This window comes from Syngnathoides biaculeatus, chromosome 12 (genome assembly GCF_019802595.1).
Source record: "Syngnathoides biaculeatus isolate LvHL_M chromosome 12, ASM1980259v1, whole genome shotgun sequence".
Classification (NCBI taxonomy): domain Eukaryota; kingdom Metazoa; phylum Chordata; class Actinopteri; order Syngnathiformes; family Syngnathidae; genus Syngnathoides; species Syngnathoides biaculeatus.
Genome location: NC_084651.1, coordinates 17,752,375 through 17,774,774, shown reverse-complemented (window position 1 = coordinate 17,774,774; position 22,400 = coordinate 17,752,375). Strand labels below are relative to the sequence as shown.

At 42.3% G+C, this 22,400-nt stretch overlaps 3 protein-coding genes across 9 annotated transcripts in view; 2 read left to right on the top strand and 1 right to left on the bottom strand.

The window, feature by feature from the left end:
* The window catches only part of lrrfip2 (leucine rich repeat (in FLII) interacting protein 2), a 35,876-nt gene extending 28,527 nt beyond the window's left edge, over positions 1 to 7,349 (top strand). For 4 of the 5 annotated variants that reach the window (XM_061836240.1, XM_061836241.1, XM_061836238.1 and 1 more), the window contains 5 exons: positions 3,851 to 3,983; positions 4,178 to 4,348; positions 4,426 to 4,505; positions 4,581 to 4,685; positions 6,613 to 7,349. In XM_061836240.1, coding sequence (XP_061692224.1) covers positions 3,851 to 3,983; positions 4,178 to 4,348; positions 4,426 to 4,505; positions 4,581 to 4,685; positions 6,613 to 6,723 — 600 coding nt within the window. In that variant the 3' untranslated portion in view covers positions 6,724 to 7,349. Of the gene's footprint in view, positions 1 to 87; positions 190 to 3,850; positions 3,984 to 4,177; positions 4,349 to 4,425; positions 4,506 to 4,580; positions 4,686 to 6,612 lie in introns of all 5 variants that reach the window. The other variant, XM_061836242.1, reaches the window with a different exon arrangement.
* Positions 7,350 to 7,677: 328 nt separating this feature from the next.
* mlh1 (mutL homolog 1, colon cancer, nonpolyposis type 2 (E. coli)) lies at positions 7,678 to 18,272 on the bottom strand. Of its 3 annotated transcripts, XM_061836236.1 has the most exons (20): positions 18,012 to 18,272; positions 17,510 to 17,624; positions 16,636 to 16,726; positions 15,762 to 15,860; positions 15,633 to 15,706; positions 15,467 to 15,539; positions 13,680 to 13,771; positions 13,558 to 13,600; positions 13,385 to 13,473; positions 13,182 to 13,294; positions 13,000 to 13,093; positions 11,125 to 11,278; positions 10,691 to 11,001; positions 10,145 to 10,290; positions 9,958 to 10,066; positions 9,797 to 9,860; positions 9,558 to 9,722; positions 9,393 to 9,485; positions 9,045 to 9,155; positions 7,678 to 8,953 (listed from the first exon to the last, which is right to left on the bottom strand). In XM_061836236.1, the coding sequence occupies exons 1-20, from the start codon at positions 18,016 to 18,018 to the stop codon at positions 8,798 to 8,800; spliced, it is 2,199 nt and encodes a 732-aa protein (XP_061692220.1). In that variant the 5' UTR covers positions 18,019 to 18,272; the 3' UTR covers positions 7,678 to 8,797. The 3 variants fall into 3 exon arrangements, with proteins under 3 accessions (XP_061692220.1, XP_061692219.1, XP_061692221.1); XM_061836235.1 differs by lacking the exon at positions 18,012 to 18,272 and having other exon boundaries at positions 17,510 to 17,669; XM_061836237.1 differs by lacking the exons at positions 17,510 to 17,624; positions 18,012 to 18,272 and adding an exon at positions 16,823 to 16,974.
* LOC133509373 (uncharacterized) lies at positions 17,663 to 20,999 on the top strand. The gene is made up of 2 exons (XM_061836243.1): positions 17,663 to 17,804; positions 19,614 to 20,999. Exon 2 carries the CDS (start codon positions 19,670 to 19,672, stop codon positions 20,888 to 20,890), a length of 1,221 nt encoding a protein of 406 aa, XP_061692227.1. The 5' UTR covers positions 17,663 to 17,804; positions 19,614 to 19,669; the 3' UTR covers positions 20,891 to 20,999.
* The last annotated feature ends 1,401 nt before the right edge of the window (positions 21,000 to 22,400 follow it).

Sequence of the window (22,400 nt, the reverse complement as noted above, 5' to 3'; positions counted from 1 at the left end):
CTGCAAGCATGTGCTGGTGTATGTCTGTCAACTGTCCAACTTCACTGCCTCTTGTCCATTCTTGTCTTCTGTCATCTGTGCGGCCAGGCCCTAGAGAGGCAGAAAGAGTACTTTGATTGCATTAGGAATGAGAGAGATGAGCTCAGACATGAGCTTGCTGACCTCAAGGGGAAGACCAAATCAGTGGAGGTAGGTCGTCCTGCAACGGAAAGAGAGATAAAGCTGAGACATGAATTGCTTGTCAATAATGATTTTTGGTGTTTTTGAAATTAGGGTTCCACAATATTTTGTTTGAGCATCCTCATCTTGACGCTGTTATTATAGGCAGTTTTTGTGTGTGTGTGTGTGTGGTGTGTGTGTGTGTGTGTGGTGTGTGTGTGTGTGTGTGTGTGTGTGGTGTGTGTGTGTGTGTGTGTGGTGTGTGTGTGTGTGTGTGTGTGTGTGTGTGTGTGTGTGAGGAAGGAAGGAAGGAAGGAAGGAAGGAAGGAAAGAAAGAAAGAAAGAAAGAAGAAAGAAAAAAACCTGCGATGGGGCTGCTGGTTGTCCACTTTGTTCAGCCATGGTAAATATATTGGGGGTTTCAGCATGGTTGGACCATAGGTTGTTGGATCCCCAAAAAAATAACTTGGAGTCAAGTCATCAACGGACACAGCAACAAAGCCACCTAGCAAATGGAGTGGGGGCCTTTGTGCGCATGTGATTCTTAAAATTGCAATATGTTTCTCTATCTTATGTTACTTTACGCATGTGCCCTCTGATCCACAAACGGATTTTCAACAATTCACAAGCAAAATTGAATATTTACAAGTGATGAGTCATGATAAATACACGTACAACATTTTTAAAAATGTGTAGATCGTGGATAGATTTGTGAATTTGAAAAAAAAAATGCAGGTAATTTATGGATTTAAAAAAAAAACGTCCAAATCGACGATATATTTGGATGAGTTGAAAAATGTGTCACTCGTGGAAAAACGCAAATAATTTGTAGATTTGCGTTTCTTTTTTAAACGTCAATCACAAACATTTGAATTTGAAAAACACAATCGTTGATATATTTGTGGATTTTAAAAACAAGCAAATTATTTTGAGACATCTCTCCTTATACTGCTATGATGTCTGTATACTGTTGTGCACAGTTTATTAACTGTAATATTAAAAGTGAACAGCAGAGAGACTTATTTGGACATGCTCAAAATAACAGATTGTTCACCTACTGCATTTCGCTCTTTGGATGAAACTAGGCAGGCAAGAGACAGCAGCGTGAGTGTGACGCTGCATAAATGGGAGTTAATGTTCTCTTGTAATATAGTACATGACTGTAAAAAATAGATTACTAGGGGCACGGTGGATCAGCTGGAAAGCATTGGCCTCACAGTTCTGAGGTTAGGGTTCAATCCCGGCCCCAACTGTGTGGAGTTTGCATGTTCTTCCTGTGTCTGTGTGAGTTTTCTCCGGGCACTGCGGTTTCCTCCCACATCCCAAAAACGTGCAACATTAATTGAACATTCTAAATTGCCGCTAGGTGTGATTGTGAGTGGGACTGTTGTCTGTCTCCATGTGCCCTGCGATTGGATGGCAACCAGTTCAGGGTGTACCCCGCCTCCTGCCTGTTGACAGCTGGGATAGGCTCCAGCACTTCCCGCGACCCTTGTGAGTATAAGCGGCTAAGTAAATGCATGGAAGGATAGATTACTAGGAAAATTATTTTTATCGGGGTGCTTCAATTAAAATTGTACAAAGACATTGTCATTATGGATTTTTTTTTTTTTTGTCCTGTTCGGCTGTTAGGTCAAGCAGAAAAGGAGATCTGTATCCCTTTCATGCCAGAACACTTATACTGCATTACAGTAGACTTTTCAAGCTGCCCCTGTGGTTTCTTAGTAATTTGATGGATAATTATTGACAATCAAAGTTGATGCATTGAACAGAAGAAAGTTAATAGAGGGGAGTGACAAAAGAAGACAACAAAAGACAAAGCACTAGCTGTAAACAAATCGAGGAAAGTAAATCATTGTATACTTAGAACAATGACACATTAGATATAAGTGTTGTAGGGAGCAGTACTGCTCCACCCTGTATGGGAAGGACAGGACAAGCTAGGACAAGATTCTGCAAGACAGGAGGGGAAGCATGCAGGACAAGGGTCCTGAACCTGGCTGTACAACTAAAGTGTGGTAGGACTTGCTATGTAAATTATCAAGTCTATAGGTCTCAACTCTGGTCTCGTATACCCGCATTCATACTCTCGTCACTAGAGTATGAGTGAGGGTATACCCAAGAAATTCCCATAGTCATGTTATTTGTTCTAATGAGTGAGTGACTCATTCCCACCCTTAAGAATAGGAAGTTATAAGAAAGTTAGAAAACAAAAGGTTCTCTGTCCATAGTTGTTTTAACACATTAATATATAAATATCATGAAATAAAAGCTGGGATTCTGAACATTTGCCTCATATTCATCTTTTGATCTGGAACCCAAGTGTCTAAAATATAGCACTTTTTATACATAATCCAAACCAGTGCTTCCTTGTGTGAAAATGTTTCTACTGTCAAAACCTGTACGTAAACATAATCCTGAATAAATTGAAATAGAGCATGGGAAGTGTTCAACAATTTTGCCTTGTAAGAGCTGTCAAACTCAACATCTCAGTTAGTGCGTATCTTTGCCAGCTCTCTCTCATTATTTTCTTGTGTAAAACTGAAGCAAGGTTATCTCTTCAAATATTTGCAGCTTGAAAGCATATACTTTAGGTCAAAAGTTACTTACATTAAATGTCAATGAATCAAATCACTGCTTTTGCAACATATAAAAGGGCAATGTTCAGTTTGATTGACTTTGCACTGAGCTCCACTCCATTTTTATACTCTTATACACAAAACAATGAATTGCTCCATCTGTTTCTTAGTTGGAATTAGACTCGCTAGTCACAATTTCTTAACAAATAGAAAAAAAACAGAAGGGCCTGAAAAGTTGCTCACCAGAGACCCCCCCCCAATTTAGATTTGCGAGTAAAAACTTGAGGTATCAGTGCTGTAAGGTGGCAGTAAACACAACTGCACAACATGCAGCAGTTTGACACTGCACAATTATTAAAAAATAAGCTTTAAGCAGTTTAATCCCCTTCCCAGTTGAAGTTTACTGTCCAATTAAAAAGAAAACGAAGAATTACACATTCAGTATTGAAAACTGCCGTATAACTTTTGTCTTGACGCCCACGAACATATAATTGGAAACAACATAGACAGGATATAACAAATGGAATTTATGTACACTATGTGGTGTTACGACTGCTATTTGAACAGAAATGTTGTGTTGCCACATGTACACAATATAACAGGACTTAGAGCCATGGTGGTGGCGTCAAGCTGAATCGTCGCACCTCCAAAACCCTAACTTTTCAGAAAGCCATTAATGTTGCATTGTCAAATAAACCATTTTGAAAACTGATCACTGATCATATCACTTCAATATTGATCAATGTTTAGAAAAAAATAAAAGGCCCACGTGGGGACTGACGAATAGTATCAATTTATGAAAAATATGATCTTGACAAACTCTTGACGTAAGAGGTTCCTGTCCGACAGTGTCGATACATTCTTAACCTCTACGAAAATGACTAATATATTGATACACGAACTGAAGTCATTTGTGTCTGCATGACTGTAATATAGTTCCCCTATAGTGCAATGCTATTTTCCTTATTAAAAATTATTGTAGTATGTCTGGTATCCCCATTCAATCCACTGAGAGCCAGCTGCTTGGCTTTAGTTGGGCCAAGAATGGTGGTTAGGTTGACACAATATAGTAGATAAATGGCCTCAATGCCACTCTCCTCATCTTCTGATAGACACACGGGCTCGTCATCATCCCGGACGGTACAACAAACGGCGATATCAACCACGACCCCGTGTCTTCGGGGATCACTGTGGTCTCACAAGAAGCCGCCCAGGTACTGGAATCTGCAGGAGAGGGTCCCCTCGGTGAGTCCCACAAATGGCTCTTTAATGACAATGCTGAAGGGCAGTGGTGTTACTCTACCCCAAAAGTTAACGAGGTAGTGCAATGACATGGCACAGTTCAAGTGACATTTGCGTTAGCTTCGGTGTAAATTCGGCTATTCTAATAAAGATTCCAAAGTGAGAGCGGCCAGTCTCATTTTCTTTCTGCTCAATAGATGTCAGGCTACTGAAGTTAGCTGAGGAGAAGGAGGAGCTGTTGACTCAGATCAGGAAGTTGAAGAATCAGTTGGAGGAGGAGCGACAGAAGCACTCCAAGGTGGACGGTGTGTACACTGATGGCGAAAAGATGGAGAACGGTACCGACCTTCACTTCATTGAGATGCAGAGTAAGTCGACCGTCTCGTTACTTATCTATTTTTGTCAAACTTGTCTTTCTTCATTTCAAAACCCTTCTTCTTATCAGGAGATGCCAACAGACAGATTAGTGAATACAAATTCAAGCTTTCAAAGGCAGAACAGGAAATGGGTACAATGGAACAAAATGTAAGTCTGGTGTGCTCGTTGGATGCTTTAGAAATGTGGAAATACTCAATTCGGTTGCTTGTCTACTTGCTTCAGATAAACAGACTTGAAGGACAAGTTTCAAGGTACAAGACATCCGCAGACAACGCTGAGAAAATAGAAGATGAGCTTAAAGCAGAGAAACGCAAACTCCAGAGAGAGGTAATGCCAAAGCATTTGACTTAATAGGGATGAAACCTGCTCACTTTGCTTGTCTAGTGTACCAAGAACAAACTTTTCTCTCTTCACATTGACATCATCGTTGCATTTCTTGGGCAGCCCGCTTAGTCAGCAACCTAGTATGATTCCAAGTGAAGTGATTTATTGCTAGACCCATTATTCTAGAACTCCTCTAGTTTAGTGTTTTTCATCTGCCAGGACTGGAGATGTTAGATATAGGAAGATTAAAAACTACTTAATAATTTCAATTCTCATGTATTGCACATGTTAAATTAGAAAACAAAGCCTTCTAGACTTGTGTTGAACCTCAAAGTCAAATACAGTGGTACCTTGGTTTTTGAACAAAAATTTCGAGATTTCTTTGCTTTAGTTTTCGAACGAAAATCGGTATTCGAACACCCCGACCAGCTGACCCACGACAATTTATTGTACTTTCGAACGCACCCCCAAAAAAAACGGAAATGGCGAAATGCATGCGACGCAACCAGTTGACCCGCACACTCTTCTGCGTGCGGCCGTTTCCCGGTAGTGACTTTTTTTAGCAATATTAACCCCCGATCATGGCTCCAAAGAAGGCAAGTGGAACTGCTGGTGCTGAAAAAAGGAAAGTAGTGTGTAAACTGTCGACTTAAAGAAGGATTTGATAGCCGAATACAAATCTGGTGTGCATGTTTCTGAGTTATCGAAGAAGTATGGCATGGCGAAATCGACGATCAGCACCATTGTGAAACACAAGGATGCCCTCAAAGCAAGTGATGTCGCTAAAGGAGAAACCGTGTTAACCAAGCAGAGGCCACAGATCTTGGAGGAAGTTGAAAATTTGCTTCTTATTCTGATGAGGCTGAAGGCTTGAAGGATGTCTCAAGTGCCGATATAAAAGCTATCGGCGCTAAATGGAACGACATCCATAATTTTGTAGAACTCCATCACCCTAACAAAGCAGAATGTTGCAGAGCCCTGCAAAATTTCAATGACGTTATGAGGCACTTCAGAAGGTGCTCAAAAGACAGCAGAAACAGTTACATCTACATTAGATTCTTTCTTTGTTAAAAAGGGGCGGGTCACCCCCACCAAAGACATTTGAATCAGTTGTTTTGTATTGCTTTTTCTTTTGTTCCATTAACCCTACCTCTAGTTGCAAGTTACATTTTTTGTACGTGTTACTTACTTTCTGTGCAAATATAAAACAATTTGTCTGTTTTTTCTCCCCTCATTATTGCTCGTTTAAAGTTATTTTGCACTTTTGTTAATAAAAAAAAAAGGTTTTCAAGGCTGGGGGCCGAGTCACTACAAATACGGCATTGGACTCCCAGCCTAGCATACTCTACTGCTAAAGCATACATTTTAAGCAAAATGTAAATATTTCTTAAATATTTTAATTATATAAAGTATTTAAACTATACATGTTTTTCTACTATGCAGTTTATTATCAGGAAGAGCTTAAAAAAAACGCTTTGAAAAAAACTATTTTTTTTTTTTTTTTTAGGCTTGGAACGCATTTTTTTCATTTTCCATTCATTGTAATGGGAAAACGCTCTTCGGTTTTCCAACGTTTTGGTTTTCAACCGGCCTTCTGGAACGGATTGTGTTTGCGAACCGAGGCACCACTGTACAACTAAAGAGGACAGAACAGTTGTACTGTATTGTCTTTCAACAAAAATTGTTCAGCCACTATAACATGCAGTTTGAACATTTACTGTAATTCAGTGATTATTTTGCAAGCTCGAAGTTAAGTTTCTTTCAGCTTGTCCCATTAGGGGTCGCCACAGCATGCTACGAGAGTGAGCCTGCATAATACTTTGTGTACTGTACACAATGTAATCTGTCCTAGATTAGGTTGAAATAGTCAATTTGGTGCGAATCACAAGTACGCCCTATGTATGTAATCCACTGTGTTGTGTGCTGGCAGCTCCGCACAGCACTGGACAAGATCGAAGAGATGGAGATGACCAACAACCACCTCGTAAAGCGGCTGGAAAAGATGAAGGCCAACAGGAACGCTCTCCTCTCCCAGCAGTGAAGGGAAGTCGGCATCACCACAGAAGCCCTTAAAGTCGCACCGCCGAGCCGACTGCCATCTAGCGCACGGAGCACCCGTGCTCTCCAACCTCTGACGCTTTCAACGTGTAGCGCACCAAAAGAAAAACAAAACAACTCAACTCCATGCTGGACAAAATAATGAGCAGAGCTGCCATTGTTTGCAAACCAAAGGTTTTGGTTTGTCGGGGCCGGCATTTGCCAGGACTAAAATGTAATGGAATATAACAGCAGTGGGAGATACTTGTGAGGAAATGTCCATTTTCATCTCTCTTCTACATTTTATTCACATGATTTAAGTTCATAGCGGGTGGGTGCTTGGCCGTTCTGTTTTTGTTTTGTTTGTATTGACTAAGTTGCATGGATGAATATCATGATGCTTTTTTAAAGTACATGCTGTCACGGCTGCTCTGGCCCTGCACCTTCCAGTATCCCTCACAGAAGTCAAGTGCCTTCTCCATCAAACAATAATGCTTTTAACTGGTGGTACAATATATATTTAAAGAGGTGCAGATGGAAAATATAGCCAGCCAACTGCTGCAGTTTCCTTCACTTTTTTTTGTCAAATATTTAAAAGATTTCTTGAAAATAAATTGAATTGTGGTAACAGTTTGGATTTCATTTCAAAGTAGTCTTTGTATCATACATTTTTATTCTTAGTTCTGTTGCTTTTAGTAGTTTGGAAGGTCTTTTACCTAGGGTGTAGGTTTATGGAAATCCATTTTGTTTCCCCCCCACCTCGTTTGGAAACTCGGGAACAGCCCATGACTTTCTATACTTACAGTTGAAGCCAGAAGTTTGCGTACCCTGTGCAAAAACACACATCCTTTTTCTCTCACCGTCTGAAGTCAAATCAGACCAAACCTCTCCCGTTTCAGGGCAGTTAGAATTACCAAAATGATTTTTTTTTGTGAAATGCTAGAATAATGAGAGACAGTTTCTTAAAGAGAATTTCATATTTTCCTTGAGGCCAGAATTTTACATACATTCACTTAGTACAGTGTAACATTTTCCTTGAAGTGCATGCCTTGTGTCAAACATTTCAGGTAACCTTCCACGAGCTTCTGACTGTACTCTGCTAGAATCCTGACCTGTTCCTCCTGACAGAACTGGTGGACCTGAGTCAGGTTTGGCAGTTGCCTTGCTCGCACACGCCTCTTCAGACCGGCCCACACATTTTCGATGGAATTCATATCAGGGCTTCGTAAGGTCCATTCCAAGACATTGACTTTGTTATCCTTGAGCCACGTTTAAACCATTTTGGCAGTATGCTTTAGGGGTCATTCCCCGTTTAAAAGACCCATTTGCGCCCCAGTTTTAGCTTCCCGAGATGTTGCCTTAATATATCCATGTACAACATGATGCTGCCACCTCCATGCTTCACAGTTGGTATTGTGTTCTCAGATCTACAAGCTTCCATCTTTTTCCTTCACATGTAACCTTGGTCATTCTGGCCAAACACTTGCACTTTTGTTTCAACAGACCACACACAGCCTGTTGTCTCTCTGTCCTCTCTAATAAGGCAATTCAGCACACTAGTAATACCTGCAGTAATCTCAAAAGTAACTCTTTCACCACTACTGTGTGACATTTCCAAACACTTGTAGAACTACTATACGATTACTAATGAGGCTAAACTACTACTGGACATTTTGGTGTTACTTGTAGGGTCCATGGATTACTGGTGTGTGATACATAGCTATCAATGGGTCCTAGTAGTGTTACTAGTGCAGCACAGAGGCTTAACGGTAAGGTTTAAATGTATCCTAGTAGGCCAAACTTTGTATTAATAGTGTGTGTGGGGGGGGGGGGGGGGGGGGGACTCCTAGTAAATCTAGTCTTTTTACTTGAGTGGTGAATTTTCTTAATAAGGAAACCAAGTACGATGAAGCTGGATGGCGAATAAATGTTAAAACATCTTTCCATCATGTTTGCTTGAAAATTATCTCCAGACGCTTGATGCAAAAATGCACAAAGGAGATTTATGACAACATGAACTACACAAAGTAAAAAAGGAGCAGCATGCGAGGTTGCTGGCTTCGAGAGAAACTGGTCATCTAACACCTCTCAAACACTTTGTAGAGATCCGGTAAATTGGCAATCTGCAGCACTGTGCCGTCCTCACTGATGTGATTGGGAGGACTGATGAGCGAGCGGAAAGCCTTGCACAGGATGTGCTCAACGTTCCAACGCCACGAGTTCAGGACTTCATCCTGACATGACCAACAACAACAACAACAAAAAACACAAATCAATGACGGCCTTTAAGCGACACGTGTAGGCAAACATCTCGTGTCCTCTGACCTGCTCCTCTCTGGGTTTGGCCTCGAGGATGTATTGCTTCCTTATGGAGTAGAACATGCTGCACTCTCTGCTGAAGTCTCGGAAGCATTCTTTTTCATGGTCCCAGTTCACCTGCGTGATGCCAAGCAAAAGGCTGAAGGTGTGCCAGGAGCATCACCGAGGGCAACGAATCGAGTGTCCCGTGAGATATCATGTGCGCGAGGTGAAATTAAGTAAATTGCGATATCATCATATCTCTGTCTATGCACTTTTTGTAACATTTTGTGGTGGCGTGAGACTTTCTCTAATGTAAAATATGTGTCATGGCTCAGTAAATGTTGGAAAATCCTCTTCTAGGACATCACCTACCTCAGTTGCTAGCCGGAGGATAAACATGGGCAGACCTTCCATGACGGGTGTGTACTGGTCAAGCAACAAGGGCAGTCCTTTCAAATTGCCCTCCTGCGGTGCAGAACGGTTGTCAAGGCACGTGTATGTCACAACAAACCCGGGGTAAAGTAAATCGACAGCAACCTGATCGATCTCCATGGAAAAATAATCCTCTAGCATTTCTGCTTTGTTCTTCAAGAAGTCCACAATGTACTGAGCCAGGCCTTCTTTGGGTCCATCCTCCTCAGTCCAGCCACTCTCCTCAGAGTCCAGAGCCAACATGGCCAGCTCGTAAATGGGAGCCGGTGTCTAGAATCCCGCACAGCCCCATTAAAATAATAATAACCATAACGTTGTCACAGTGAGGTCAATTTTCTACTTACAGATAGTCTGAGTACACCAAAGTTCCCAAAGTCATAGATGAGGATTTGGTAGAAGAGCTCCTGGCTGGGGCAAGAACGACGACAACAACAAGTTAACTCAAAGTTTTTTCTTTTTTTTTTTTTTTTATTTAATGTTTGTAAGCTGTGAAAGCGAGAGAGACCTGAGTGTTGTCGTGTTGAGCAGGTAAAGTTTGGTGTGATGCTGGATCAGAGTCCACTGAGGGTTGACGCAGCCCACAAATGTGTGGTTCTGCAACATCTCCTGAAGACCTTAAGGTACATCAAAAGGAGCAATTCGCGAATACCGAAACACGAATGAGGGGGCGGTTCACTGTCGCCATCTTGTACCTTTGTGTGCACCGTCGCTAATCTCGCCTCTCAACTCTTTGATGCTGTTCAGTTTGATGACTCGTCTCTTGGGCGTGTCTGCGGCCGTCGGGTCCTGGTCCCGTCCGTCTTCCGTCTCCGGCTGCTGCTCTTTCCTGGGACGTTTCCTGGCATAACAAAAGTGCATTTCTTTAGCTTCATGCAGAAATTATTCACACCAGTTGGTGGCAGTAGAGGGCAACTCAACATTATATCCAACCCTACACACTCGCAGAGCAATGTTAAACGTCATGCATCCTTTTTTTTTTATAGGGCGTCCTGATTATGGTACTAGTAAAATGGATCCCAGCTGACTTTGAGTAATGGGGGAGACACCCTGGACTGGTCACCAACCACTCGTAGGGCACATATTGACAAACAACCACACTTGCATTAACAACAAAGTTTGACGGTTTTACATCTCTAGTCTAACCATTATTATTCAATATGTGTTCCTCTTCCAATTTGAATCCCTTTCCCTTTTTAAATCTCAAAAACCCAAGACTCATGTAACACAACAGGAGTCACCTTTGGACCTCAGCCACTTTTTCGTTTCTCTCCTCGGTTTTCGACAGCTCCGTCTCCATCTGGTTCAGGGCCACCACCATGTCAACGTCATCCGGCTCGGCGGTTTTGGCCTCGGAATCGGCGCCGCTCGGCCCGGCGGGTCCGGCCTCGAGAAGCGGCTTCTCCTTTGACTGAAGGAAAGCGTCCAGCTTCTGAGCACGACAGTCGGTCCTCACCATCTGATGAGCGTAGACGCGCTCGGCAGACTCGGATGTGCCGCTGCTTGACTTGACCTCAGCTGCACCGCACGCAGACAGCCCGGGCAGCAAAGTCTGCAAAAACGACACGCAAGTCAAGCGTCAACCTGATGTTGTCACGTATATCCCAGCCAGTCATCCGAGCCAGGATGTGGAGGGTCTTAAAGGTCCCGCCCGGTCCGGCCCATCCAGTACTACCTGAGTGAAGTATGTGCGTGAGGAATTGGATCCCAGCAGTTTTCCCTCAATGTGCTTCTGAACGCTCTCGATGATGCCATCCTCGTGCAGGAAATGCACCTCATGCTTCGTGGGGTGAACGTTCACGTCCACGTTCTGAGGGGCGATCTCTAAACTGCGGAGAGCAAGTCAAACAAATACATGGTGGAAATCATTCACGTGCGGTGAATATAAAAAGTTGACACGCTCCACTTCAAATGTCAGCTTTTCTGATATCTTTATATCATTTTCCATTATTTATGTGACCTGTAACTGGTACAATCAAGTGGTCGATGGAAAAATAACAATAAATAGATACATCCTATAGAAAAGGGGGGGGGGGGTTACAAATCTCTGATAATGTGGTTCCATAAGTGTGCACACCCTGTTATGACTGAGATGTGGCTGTGTTCAGAATCAACCAATCACAGTTAAAAGTCATTAAACGGGAGTGACAACATCCCCAAATCAAGACAATACACAAAAATCACAAATTCGATTTTTGGCCCGTGGAGGTTTCGCACAAGCGTCATTGTGGAGAGATAAACATCTCCCCAACAGCTCAGAGATGTCAGAATTTTCAAATAAACCCCTCAAAAAGACTATTTGTTGCTCGCTGCTTTTGAAAAAGTGCAAATATTGCTAAATATACATATACATACAATATACAATATACATATGAATATACATATATGTAAATGTTCGTCACACGCTTTTCATTGCATGGTGTAGCTCCACTACTGCTCAGATGTTAAAGTGCCACTGTCATGAAATGCATGATTTTTAGTATATTATTAATGAAAAAACGGCAGCCGACATTGTTTTCGAGAAGAAGCAGGAAATGACGTGCATGACAGGCCCGCCCTCAAGTGGACTCGTTTGTTTCTATTAGTTTTACCTGCAGGAAGACAGCTCATTGTTCCTTTGTGTTAGCCAAAATGACGGCTTGTTGTATTGCTGGATATTGCTCGAACACTCGGGAGGATGGATTCACTCTTCATACTTTTCCAAAAGACCAGGTTTGTCGTAAAAATGGATTGCACATGTCAAAGGATGAGAGCTTCATAGATTCCACATGACAGGTAGGTGTGTATACAGCTATGAAAAAAAACAATAGTTGGGGCGTGGGGTAGGGGGGTGTAATCCCTAGGTCAGGGGTGCTAAATGTGTCGATGTGCGCATTGCAAGGCTTCCGTGCACCAGCCGCTGAAGGACGGCCTACGCAGAACCTTGTGGATTGCCACTGGCCTTGTCAACACGGCTTCGGCCGGGGTGACGGCGTTGTTTTGATCACCGCCACGTGGAGGTGGATTGGACAGGTAGGGGGTTTGGCCGCGACGTTGCTGTTGCTCGCAGGCGGCGGCATCGCATAGGTGGATTGGGATGGGAGGTGGTTTAGCCGTCATCCGCATATCATCTAAATAAGATTCGAAACGAAAGGGTAATATTGCCCTGGTCACTTCACTTGGTTGTGAGATGTTCTCTTCTACGAAAAGAGCTTCCGTGTCGGAAGGGGCATGTTCATCTCACATAGTAGGGGGCACAGCGTGCTTTCAATGGCGAACGTCTGGGGTGACGTTACGGACATGGGATGCAGCCAATATGGCGACCACTTGAATGGCGAATGAGACTTCCTCAACTTTGCGCATGGATGATGCACTCTACGACATCGAAGTGAATAATGTTATATGTATTTTTCATTACAATATCTATTTTAGAATGTTTATACGCATGGCAGTTGGGCTTTAAGTGTGCTGTAATTATTTACCCTTTGACTATTTGGACCGAACAATGTCAGAGACATTTATTACGTCACCTGGGAAGTGTATTACATTATGACAAATATGTACAACATACCTGAGATATAGGAACGGGTGTGTGTTCTTGGGAAGGTACGCTGCATAAACTGTCTCCACTGCTTTTTTCAGCGCACTCGACTCCACCAGACGGTCTGAAAGATCACAAGCGCCATTTAATCCCAATAATTATTTCATAAGTAGACGGCACTTTTTGTGTGTGTGTGTGCGTGTAGTACTTACGGTTGATGAAGAGGACCATGATGCATTTCTTGACGGAGTAGTTTGCGTTAGAGATGTAGCCCTTCATCTTAAAGCCGAGCATGTGGTCCTCACTGCAGACCTCCATCAGCTCCCTGGGAACGTCCCCAAATTTCAGCAGCGTGGTGATAAATGGCAGCCGTCGGGAGGGGCGGGGGGCGTTTCCTTCCTCACTTGACGATTACCTGCTGACTGCATTGCCGAAGATTCCTCGAATGTTATCCACCACTGACGCGTTGGGTAAAGTCCTCACATCTGCTACCGTCTCTCCTTGCTGGAAGTGGACAGCAAGAGCAAAGAGTTATGAAGAGAAAACTTTTAGCCATTCCATTTCCTTAGTACCGAATTGTTCTCTCACCTTCTTGACAGAGAAGCTTTTCCCAGAATTGTGTATGGCATACCTACAAAGCAAAATAGTTGAATACATAAAAAAAAGGAGTACAATAAGTCTGATTGGACGAACAGTGGTCACGACAGCACCTGCTGACCACCTCTACGATCCTGGCGTACTCGTCGCTGGGGCTTTTTAAAGCTTTCCTCCTGGTGGACACGTTGTAGAAGAGATCCTCTGCCTGTGCACCGAGGCAACTAATTATCGGCCCACTCGTACCCAGACAGCACAATATTAGGTACACTTGAAACCAGAAGTTTACATACGCTGTGCAAAAACACATTTCACGTTTTTATCTCACTGTCTGAAGTCAGATCAGATGAACCTTCTCCTGTTTCTCATCAGTCGGGATCATCACAATTATTTAATTTTGTCAAATGCCACAATAATGAGAGAGAATTTCTTAAGAGTATTTTAGATTATTTTCTTCAAGGTCAAAAGTTTACATATCGTAATTTCTGGCCTACAAGACGCAACTTTTATCACACGCTTTCAACCCTGCGGCTTATGTGGTGATGCGGCGAATTTGTGCATTTTTTTTGTAACGGCCTCGAGCGGAAAATATATGTGCCGAGGGAGACTTTTACCGGTCCGGCACTGTTAGTGCTGTGCTAGCGTGTTACTGCCGCATCTCAGTGATTTTTACCAGTATGCTTTTTTTTTTTTAACCGGCCCTGTTAGCGCGGCACCGCTATCGTTAGCACTGCGGGGCTAGCGTTACCGTTAGCGTGGCAGCGCTAGCGTTAAACTGTCTCTGTACCGTTTTTCTTTGTAAATATCTTATGTTTCAATGTCAGTTTCAATGAGGCACTTGTGGCTTTTACACGGCTGCGGCCTATGTATGTACCAATGGTATTTCCTTTACAAATGTACTGGATGAGGCTTATAACCAGGTACTCTGTAGGCCGGGAATTATGGCACATTTCTTGAATTTCGAGTAGAATTTCCGTTTAACTGCATGGCTTGTGTCAAACATTTTGGGTAACCTTCCACGAGCTTCTGACACTGCTTATGAAATGGATGGACTCTGTGTTCCAGATATGAGCATATTTATGCTCCGAAATGTGTATATCAACCCCAGACAAAAAGCTAATGACCAAGTGAAGATGCTGGATGAACATGGTAAGAACGTGTCATTATTAGCAGTGAAAACAGTCCCACACCAAAATGGGCTGAAAAGCCACTCACCAATATTGAAGCCAATACTAGTAAAGAAACGTGAAAAAAAAGACTGATTACAGTTTGCAAAAGGACACCAAGACAAAGATCGCAACTTCTGGAGACATGTCCTGTGGTCTGATGAAGCGAAAGCAGCTGTAATGACCAATGTGACATGTGGAGGAAAAAATCCTGAGAACACTACACTAACTGTAAAGCATGGAAGTGGCAGCATCATGTTTTGGGGATGTTTTGCTGCAGCAGGAACTGGAGCTCTTCATAAAATACACGGCATCATGAAGAAAGAACATCACGTGGAGATATTAAGGCAACATCTCAAGACATCAGCCAGGAAACGCAAATGGGTCTTCCATATTGACAGTGACCAAAAATGGTTCCAAAGTAGCTTGAGAATAACAAAGTTTAATGTCTTGGAGAGGCCATCACAAAGGGTCTGACTTGGAGTCCTGACTTGGGCAGATCTGAAAAGGCATGTGCAACCAAGACAACGGACAAACTTGACTCAGTTACACCAGTTCTGCCAGGACGAATGGGCCAGGATTCGAGCAGAGTCCAGTCAGAAGCTTGTGGAAGGTTACCAGAAACGTTTGACCCAAGTATCTAACAAAATGGAATAATTTGGGTGACCCTGACTGACCTGCAGCACGAGCGATTTAGTCTGATTTGAAATGGAAGGAAGTAGTAGTGCGCAACTCACCAGTATTTGTGTTCCCTGGTTTCCAGCACAGGGTTTTAGAGGGCCTTTCAGTTTACCGTCGCTGTAGCTGCCTCTGCAAGATATCAGAAAAAGAAGTCATCATGATCATCATCATCATCATCATCCATTCCCCGCATTGGGAAACCAGTTTTACATGAGACCATACCTATAAGCGCATTTGCCATCCACTGTCTTTGTCGTTATGGTTACATGGGCAATGTGGCTTATACTGGCAAGGGCCTGCAAACAGACCGTTTTATTTTTATGCATTGTAATATTTAGTGTCAGCACTTACTTCTCCTCTGAAGCCATAAGTTGCGATGGCGGAGAGGTCCTCGAATGTCTGCAGCTTGCTTGTGGTAAAACGCTCACAAACTATTTCCATGTCTTCTCTCTGCATCACAAAGAAAGATGCCTTGCTCAGAGCCTTGTAGGGAGCGGTCAGCGCTCCACGTAAACATTTGGGTGACGACTGCATTAGCCTCTTGAGTTTTGTGTGACAAGAGACACTAACAAAATGAATGTGAAAATGTGAGATCCTGCAAAGGCTATAATATTTGGAACGCAAAGTTTGCATCTTTTTCAGTCACTTCTATTATACCCTTAAAAATATATATATGCCAAAATGTTGCAGTATTTAATATAAAATTATTACTGTGTACCTTGGTTATTTTGCCACTTTGTGGCATTTTGAATGTCAGAAAATGAATAAAAAACACATCTTGTTAGGCTGAAAAGCAGGTGATCGATTGCTATTTTTCAGTCACGTGATTAGATCAGGACATCCCTAATTAGCAGGTCTATTATTATTATTGTTATTATTGGTTTTTTTTTTCAACGATTTGAAGACTGCTCATGTCCCGGAATGGGCACATCACAAAAGCGCAATGCGTGCGATTAGTTAACTCCTCTCAGGAGACATCTTGAAGCTGTCATTGCCAACAAATGCTTTGTAAAAAGTATTCAATTAATACCAGTTGGGTTGTTCAATATTTTGTTTTTTTTTTTCCTGAGACTTCACATTCTTACACCTAATTTAATTTCTGAACTTGGTTTTTTTTTTTTTACTTTTTATGCATAGACTGCTTGGGCTGTTCCCAAAAAATGGCGAAATGTTCCTGTCAACGGCATCTTTGGAAATACATTTGGGGGAAAATGGTGACGCCTACCCGGATGCCGGTGCCGTTGTCCTGAATCTGGAGCAGCTTCAGCCCGCCGTCTTTAACCGTCACCTGGATGTTCGTTGACTTCGCATCCAGACTGCAACGTTTGAACACACGACAGTTCTTTAGAGAGGGACTTAGAAACTTTTTTTTTTTTTTTTTTTTGCTGCCGTCTTATATTTGCGCCAGTTACCAATTTTCGATCATTTCTTTCACAGCGTTAGCAGGGCGCTGGATAACCTCTCCCGCAGCTATCCGGTTGACTACCGTCTCGTCGAGCCTTCGGATGACTCCCGCCATGACGCTCCGCAGCTTTGGGTTCAAGTTCGATAACTACCAGCTAAGGTTTATCCGCCATGCTGTTCAAACTCTTGTGTTTACAAATCACTCAAGCCGGAAAGCGGAAGTTGTGCAAGCAGCGAGAACAGGAAACTGGGGCCCTCTTGCTTTTGTTCATATATACATATATTTGATATATGATTGATGCTACTACAGTATAAGTGGGTTCGCTAATTTGGTATAATTGCTCTAATTTGCCTGACTGACACTAGGTTTAGTGTTGTAGTACGTGTTTTAGTTCAGTATTCATCATCCTACACGATCTTTGAGGACACCGCGCGCGCGGGATACGGGGCGGGGTCGTTCCGCGCAGCAGAATGACGCCTTCACGTTGTCTGACTCCTTCTTGTGCTCGTTTTGGGTACGTTTGCAAATTCTATCTGACTCTGTCACTGCGTTGGGTGAGTGGTGTGTTCAGAGAGAGGGGGGCCGCTCCGTTTGTATATGAATTTCCGAACAAGCGTATTGGGACTTGGCTGGCATACGTCAGTGCGTCCGCCATATTGAATGTGTCAGTCCAAGTGTCGCTTGAATTACATACATTTCCGATGACGCCGCCACCACAGTCCCAGGATTCCCTTGTCCGCCGTCCTGTGTTACATCCGGTAATATGGGCCACACGTGCGTAGTTTGGGGCTGTACGAACCGCGCTAAATCTGGGCAAACAAAGAGGAAGTATTTTGATATTCCAAAAGTCATTGTCAACCAGGGAAGTAAAACTGAGCGGTTGTCGAAGGAAAGACGGAAGCTATGGTTGTCGAGGATCAACCGAGCTGGATTTACTCCTGATCCAACAAAGAGACACTATAAAGTTTGCTCGGATCATTTCCTAACGGGTAACGTATTTTGAATTAGGGAGTAGTATTCCGTTATGCGGTTTGTAAGCTTGGAGTATGGTTGGAAGTTGTAGAGCTGCCATATTTTGGACGTAGGCTACATTATCTTCTCTCTACCGGGGAATAAATGTACTGATGTGAACCTCTTCAGATGATCGAAGTAACTTCTGTGATGTTATAGCGTTGAAATAATAACAACTACATTACCCGGCATGATCAGTAGCAGGATATAGAGGATACGGAAGTCGTCCGAAGTGTGAACGGTACACTGTCGGCAACTTGTGAGTAAAATATTGGAGTCCTTGAAATACGTCTCGTCTATTTGTTATGTAAGACACCAAGACAACACATGGTGTCAGGAGTGGCCGTGAGCAGCTTCGGACGGAAAGTTTGCCACGGGGGGGACCCACGAGAAAGAGAGAGAGACAGTAAAGAGAAGAGTCTCCGGTGGCGTGAGTGAGACGTATTAGCAAAGGTGAAAGGAAGACTGGGTAAAAAGAAAAAAGTTCGCTGCGGTGTGTGACGGCCACAAACTGCTAAAAAATTAAGCGGAGGACGGCGGGGAAAAAAGGATCCAGTTCCCGAATGGATAGGTTTCAAATAACGTCAGCACTGTCCTTAGACCAATCGGATACATTAACGATAGAAAAAAACTTCACACTCCATCTACCACCTGTGTTGTCTGACCTCTGTGACACACAAGTTGGCGTAATTGGAAACTTGTCAATTTTCAACAAAAGAAAAAGCTGTGTAGTTCAGGTAACTTAGCTCACCTATGAGCATGGATAGGATAAATCCACCTTGTGCCATGCAGCTAACTGGAAAAGTTTTATAGTCAGTTTTCAACTTGATGGAACTAATTTGACTCTGGCACAGCTAATGGCAAAGTTTGAGGAATACTTTGTACCAAGACAAAATATGACCTTTGAGAGGTACAAGTTTTTTTTTTTTTTTTTTTTACACACTGAGCAAAACATGTGATTTTGACACTCTGAGAAATTCACTAGTGAGAGAATTGTTTGTGGCACAATAGACAACGCACTGAGAGAGAGAATAATGAGATAAACTGGATTTAACGTTACATAAGTGTGTAAGAACAAAGGAAAAATAAAATGTGACAAAAGTGAATGGTTATACTGGAGAAAGAGTTCCTGCCAGAGAAGGTTTTATTCCAACTTTCAAACACAAAACTGGAAAGATAAGAGCACAACTATTGATTGTGGATATGAGTGTACAACCGATCCTGGGTCTCTGTGTTTGCGTAAAGCTCAATCTTGTCAAAAGAGTGTTTGTAGTGAGATTGTCAAACAATGCAACTGTTCAGTATTCACTCATGGAGGAATATAAAGACTGTTTCAAAGGACTTGGATGTCTACCTGGTCTACATAATATACATGTGGATAGAAGTGTGCCTCCTGTTGTGCATCCTTTCATAAAAATTCCATTTGCACCGCGAGAAAACCTGAAAAAGAATCTGGTGCGCATGGATAAATTAGAAGTGGTCGAAAAAGTCAATGACCCAACGGAATGCGTAAGCTCACTTGTCTTGCAGAAGAGAACAGGTGCCCTGAGAACTTGCCTAGATCCAATGGATCTAAAGAAAGCAATTAAAAAGAACATTTTAAGTTGCCAACCAGAGAAAATGGTTCAATAAATTAGAAGCTTCGTCGGGCTTTAACACACAACGTAGTCTGAAATTTTTATGCTTAATGTGACAGAAATAAATACAGAGTTGAGTAATATTCATAATTATGTTTTGCATTAGCAAATTGATGTGTATTTGTACTGAATATTTCAATTGATTTGTAGGTCGTAAAGCTGATTTGTATGAGGTTACTCATCCAGACTGGGCGCCCTCTCTCAAGATGGGAACTGCGCATCAGTCACCTACTGATTCAACACTGAAATCTCAGTCTGCCATGAAGCGATATAATCGTTGTAGAGACCGGGAGCATAAGAGAAAGAGGTTTCAAGCGACAGAAGCACTTCTGGATTTACAGAAAAGCAGTCCAGATGTTACGGAAAGAACACATCCTGTCCAGCTGGAAGGTGAAGTACAGAATGATAGTGGAAATGTTAACACACCTGACAATGAACCGGAAGTGCCTCTGGTTGCTATGATGAGAACTGAAATCCAAAGACTAATCAGTGAAAACCATGAACTAAAAGAACGATTAAAGAAAGGTATCTTCTCCCCTGATAATCTTAAAGATGACAATGATACAGTTAAATATTACACAGGACTGGATTACCACACCCTGATGACAATCTACAACTTTGTGAAAGACTATGTTCCAGAAAGAGCCAATTCTGGAATTACTAAATTTGAAAAAGTGATGCTTGTTTTGATGAAACTCAGGCTTAATCTTGGGATGCAAGATTTGGCCTACCGCTTTAAAGTTTCAAAAAGCTGTGTATCTAAAATCTTCCTTGATGTGATTCATATTCTGTATGTTAAATTGAAGTTATTTATACTATGGCCGGAAAGAGAAGCACTCCAGATGGCAATGCCTATGGAATTCCAACAGTATTTTGGTGTTAAGGTTTCTGTTATTATTGATTGTTTTGACATTTTTATTGAAAGACCCTCAAATCTTTTAGCACGTGCTGAAACATGGTCTCATTACAAGCATCACAATACGGTGAAATACTTGATTGGTATCACACCACAAGGAGCTGTGTCATTTCTGTCGAAGGCGTGGGGTGGAACGACTTCAGATAAATATATCACAGAGAATTGTGGACTTCTAAGTAAACTGCTTCCAGGTGACGTTATAGTCACAGGCAGGGGTTTTGACAGAGAAAGTGGAGGCTTGTTCTGTGCAGAGGTGGAAATCCCAGCATTTACTCAAGGGAAGAGCCAACTATCTCCTGTTGATATTGAAACTACTCGAAAGATCGCCCGTACAAGAATTCATGTAGAAAGAGTAATTGGACTTGTTAGAAATAAATTCAAGATTTTACAAAATACTCTTCCAATTGAGTATCTGCATTGCAGTACAGATTGTATTCCAACAATTGACAAGATCACCACTCTGTGTTGTGCTCTTACTAACATGTGTAGATCAGTAGTACCATTTGATTAGATTGTTGAAAACATAAATTGTACAAGTACATGACTTTGGCATTGAGGAAGTTGCACTATGGTTGAATTTGATCCCAAGTTTGTTGATCATTAAAATGTGGTCACCAACATTTGTAAGAGTTCTTTTTTTTTTATTTTCCTTGTTCTAGTTCCTTGTGTTTTAAAATGAAACAAGGCAACAAATTGTAATCCAACAGTTATCATACAAATACTATGAAATATACATAACACTTATTTTGCCATGTTCTTTGTACATTTTTTACAAAACCATTTTCATTTAGGTACCCACTTTGTTTGCACATTTAAAGTGATGCTACACGTTTGGGCAATTTTTATAGTCACAGCCCAATGACGTCATCGTTATCACAATAGACTGTCCTGCACACACACATCAGATCTTTTTCATTTGTAGTGTCACTGATGTTGTTAACCACTTGAGAGGGACTGCTAGTCTGCAGAACTTTTTCTTTCGGCTTGTCCCGTTAGGGGTCGCCACAGCGTGTCATCTTTTTCCATTCAAGCCCATCTCGTGCATTCTCCTCTCTTAACACTCACGGACCTCATGTGTTCTCTCACCACATCCATAAACCTTCTCTTTGGTCTTTCTCTCGCTCTTTTGCCTGGGAGCTCCATCTTCAGCATCCTTCTACCAATATACTCACTCTCTCGCCTCTGGACATGTCCAAACCATCAAAGTCTGCTCTCTCTCACCTTGCCTCCAAAACATCCAACTTTGGATGTCCCTCTAATGACCTAATTTCTAATCCTATCCAACTTGTTCACACCAAGCGAGAACCTCAGCATCTTCATTTTTGCTACCTCAAGTTCTGCTTCCTGTTGTTTCTTCAGTGCAACCATCTCTAGTCTGTACATCATGGCCGGCCTCACCACTGTTTTATAAACTTTGCCCTTCATCCTGGCGGACACTCTTCTGTCACATCGAACACCAGGCCCCTTCCGCCAACTGTTCCACCCCGCTTGGACCTGTTTCTTCACTTCCTTACCACACTCTCGTTTGCTCTGTATTGTTTACCCCAAGTATTTGAAGTCGTCCACCTTCGCTATCTCTTCTCCCTGTAGCCTCACTCTTACCCCTCCACCTTTCTCATTCACGCACATATATTCTGTTTTACTTTGGCTAAGAACTGGTTTAGTAAAATGATTTGTCACCAGTTCTGGTAAAATTGCATTTTGAAAGAAGAGTGAAGCCTGTGATGTCATATCACTGCAAAAATGGCAATCTAGCACAATTCTTTCACAATGATAGTTCTGTTTGGTTCAAACGATAAAGTCACAACGTTCTTTGTTAGACAATAATAACTGACATTGCACTTGGTAAAAATAAGAGTGAGTTCTTTTCATAGTCCACCATCCCTTGTCTCAAGACAGTCAACACTATCAGACACTGTTTCTTCCCTTGTGCAGTACGGACGCTTCGCCTCCACAATAACCTCCCCACAATAACCTCCCCACAACAGTCACAGGAAGCTATCCCATCAGGTGTAGCTCCC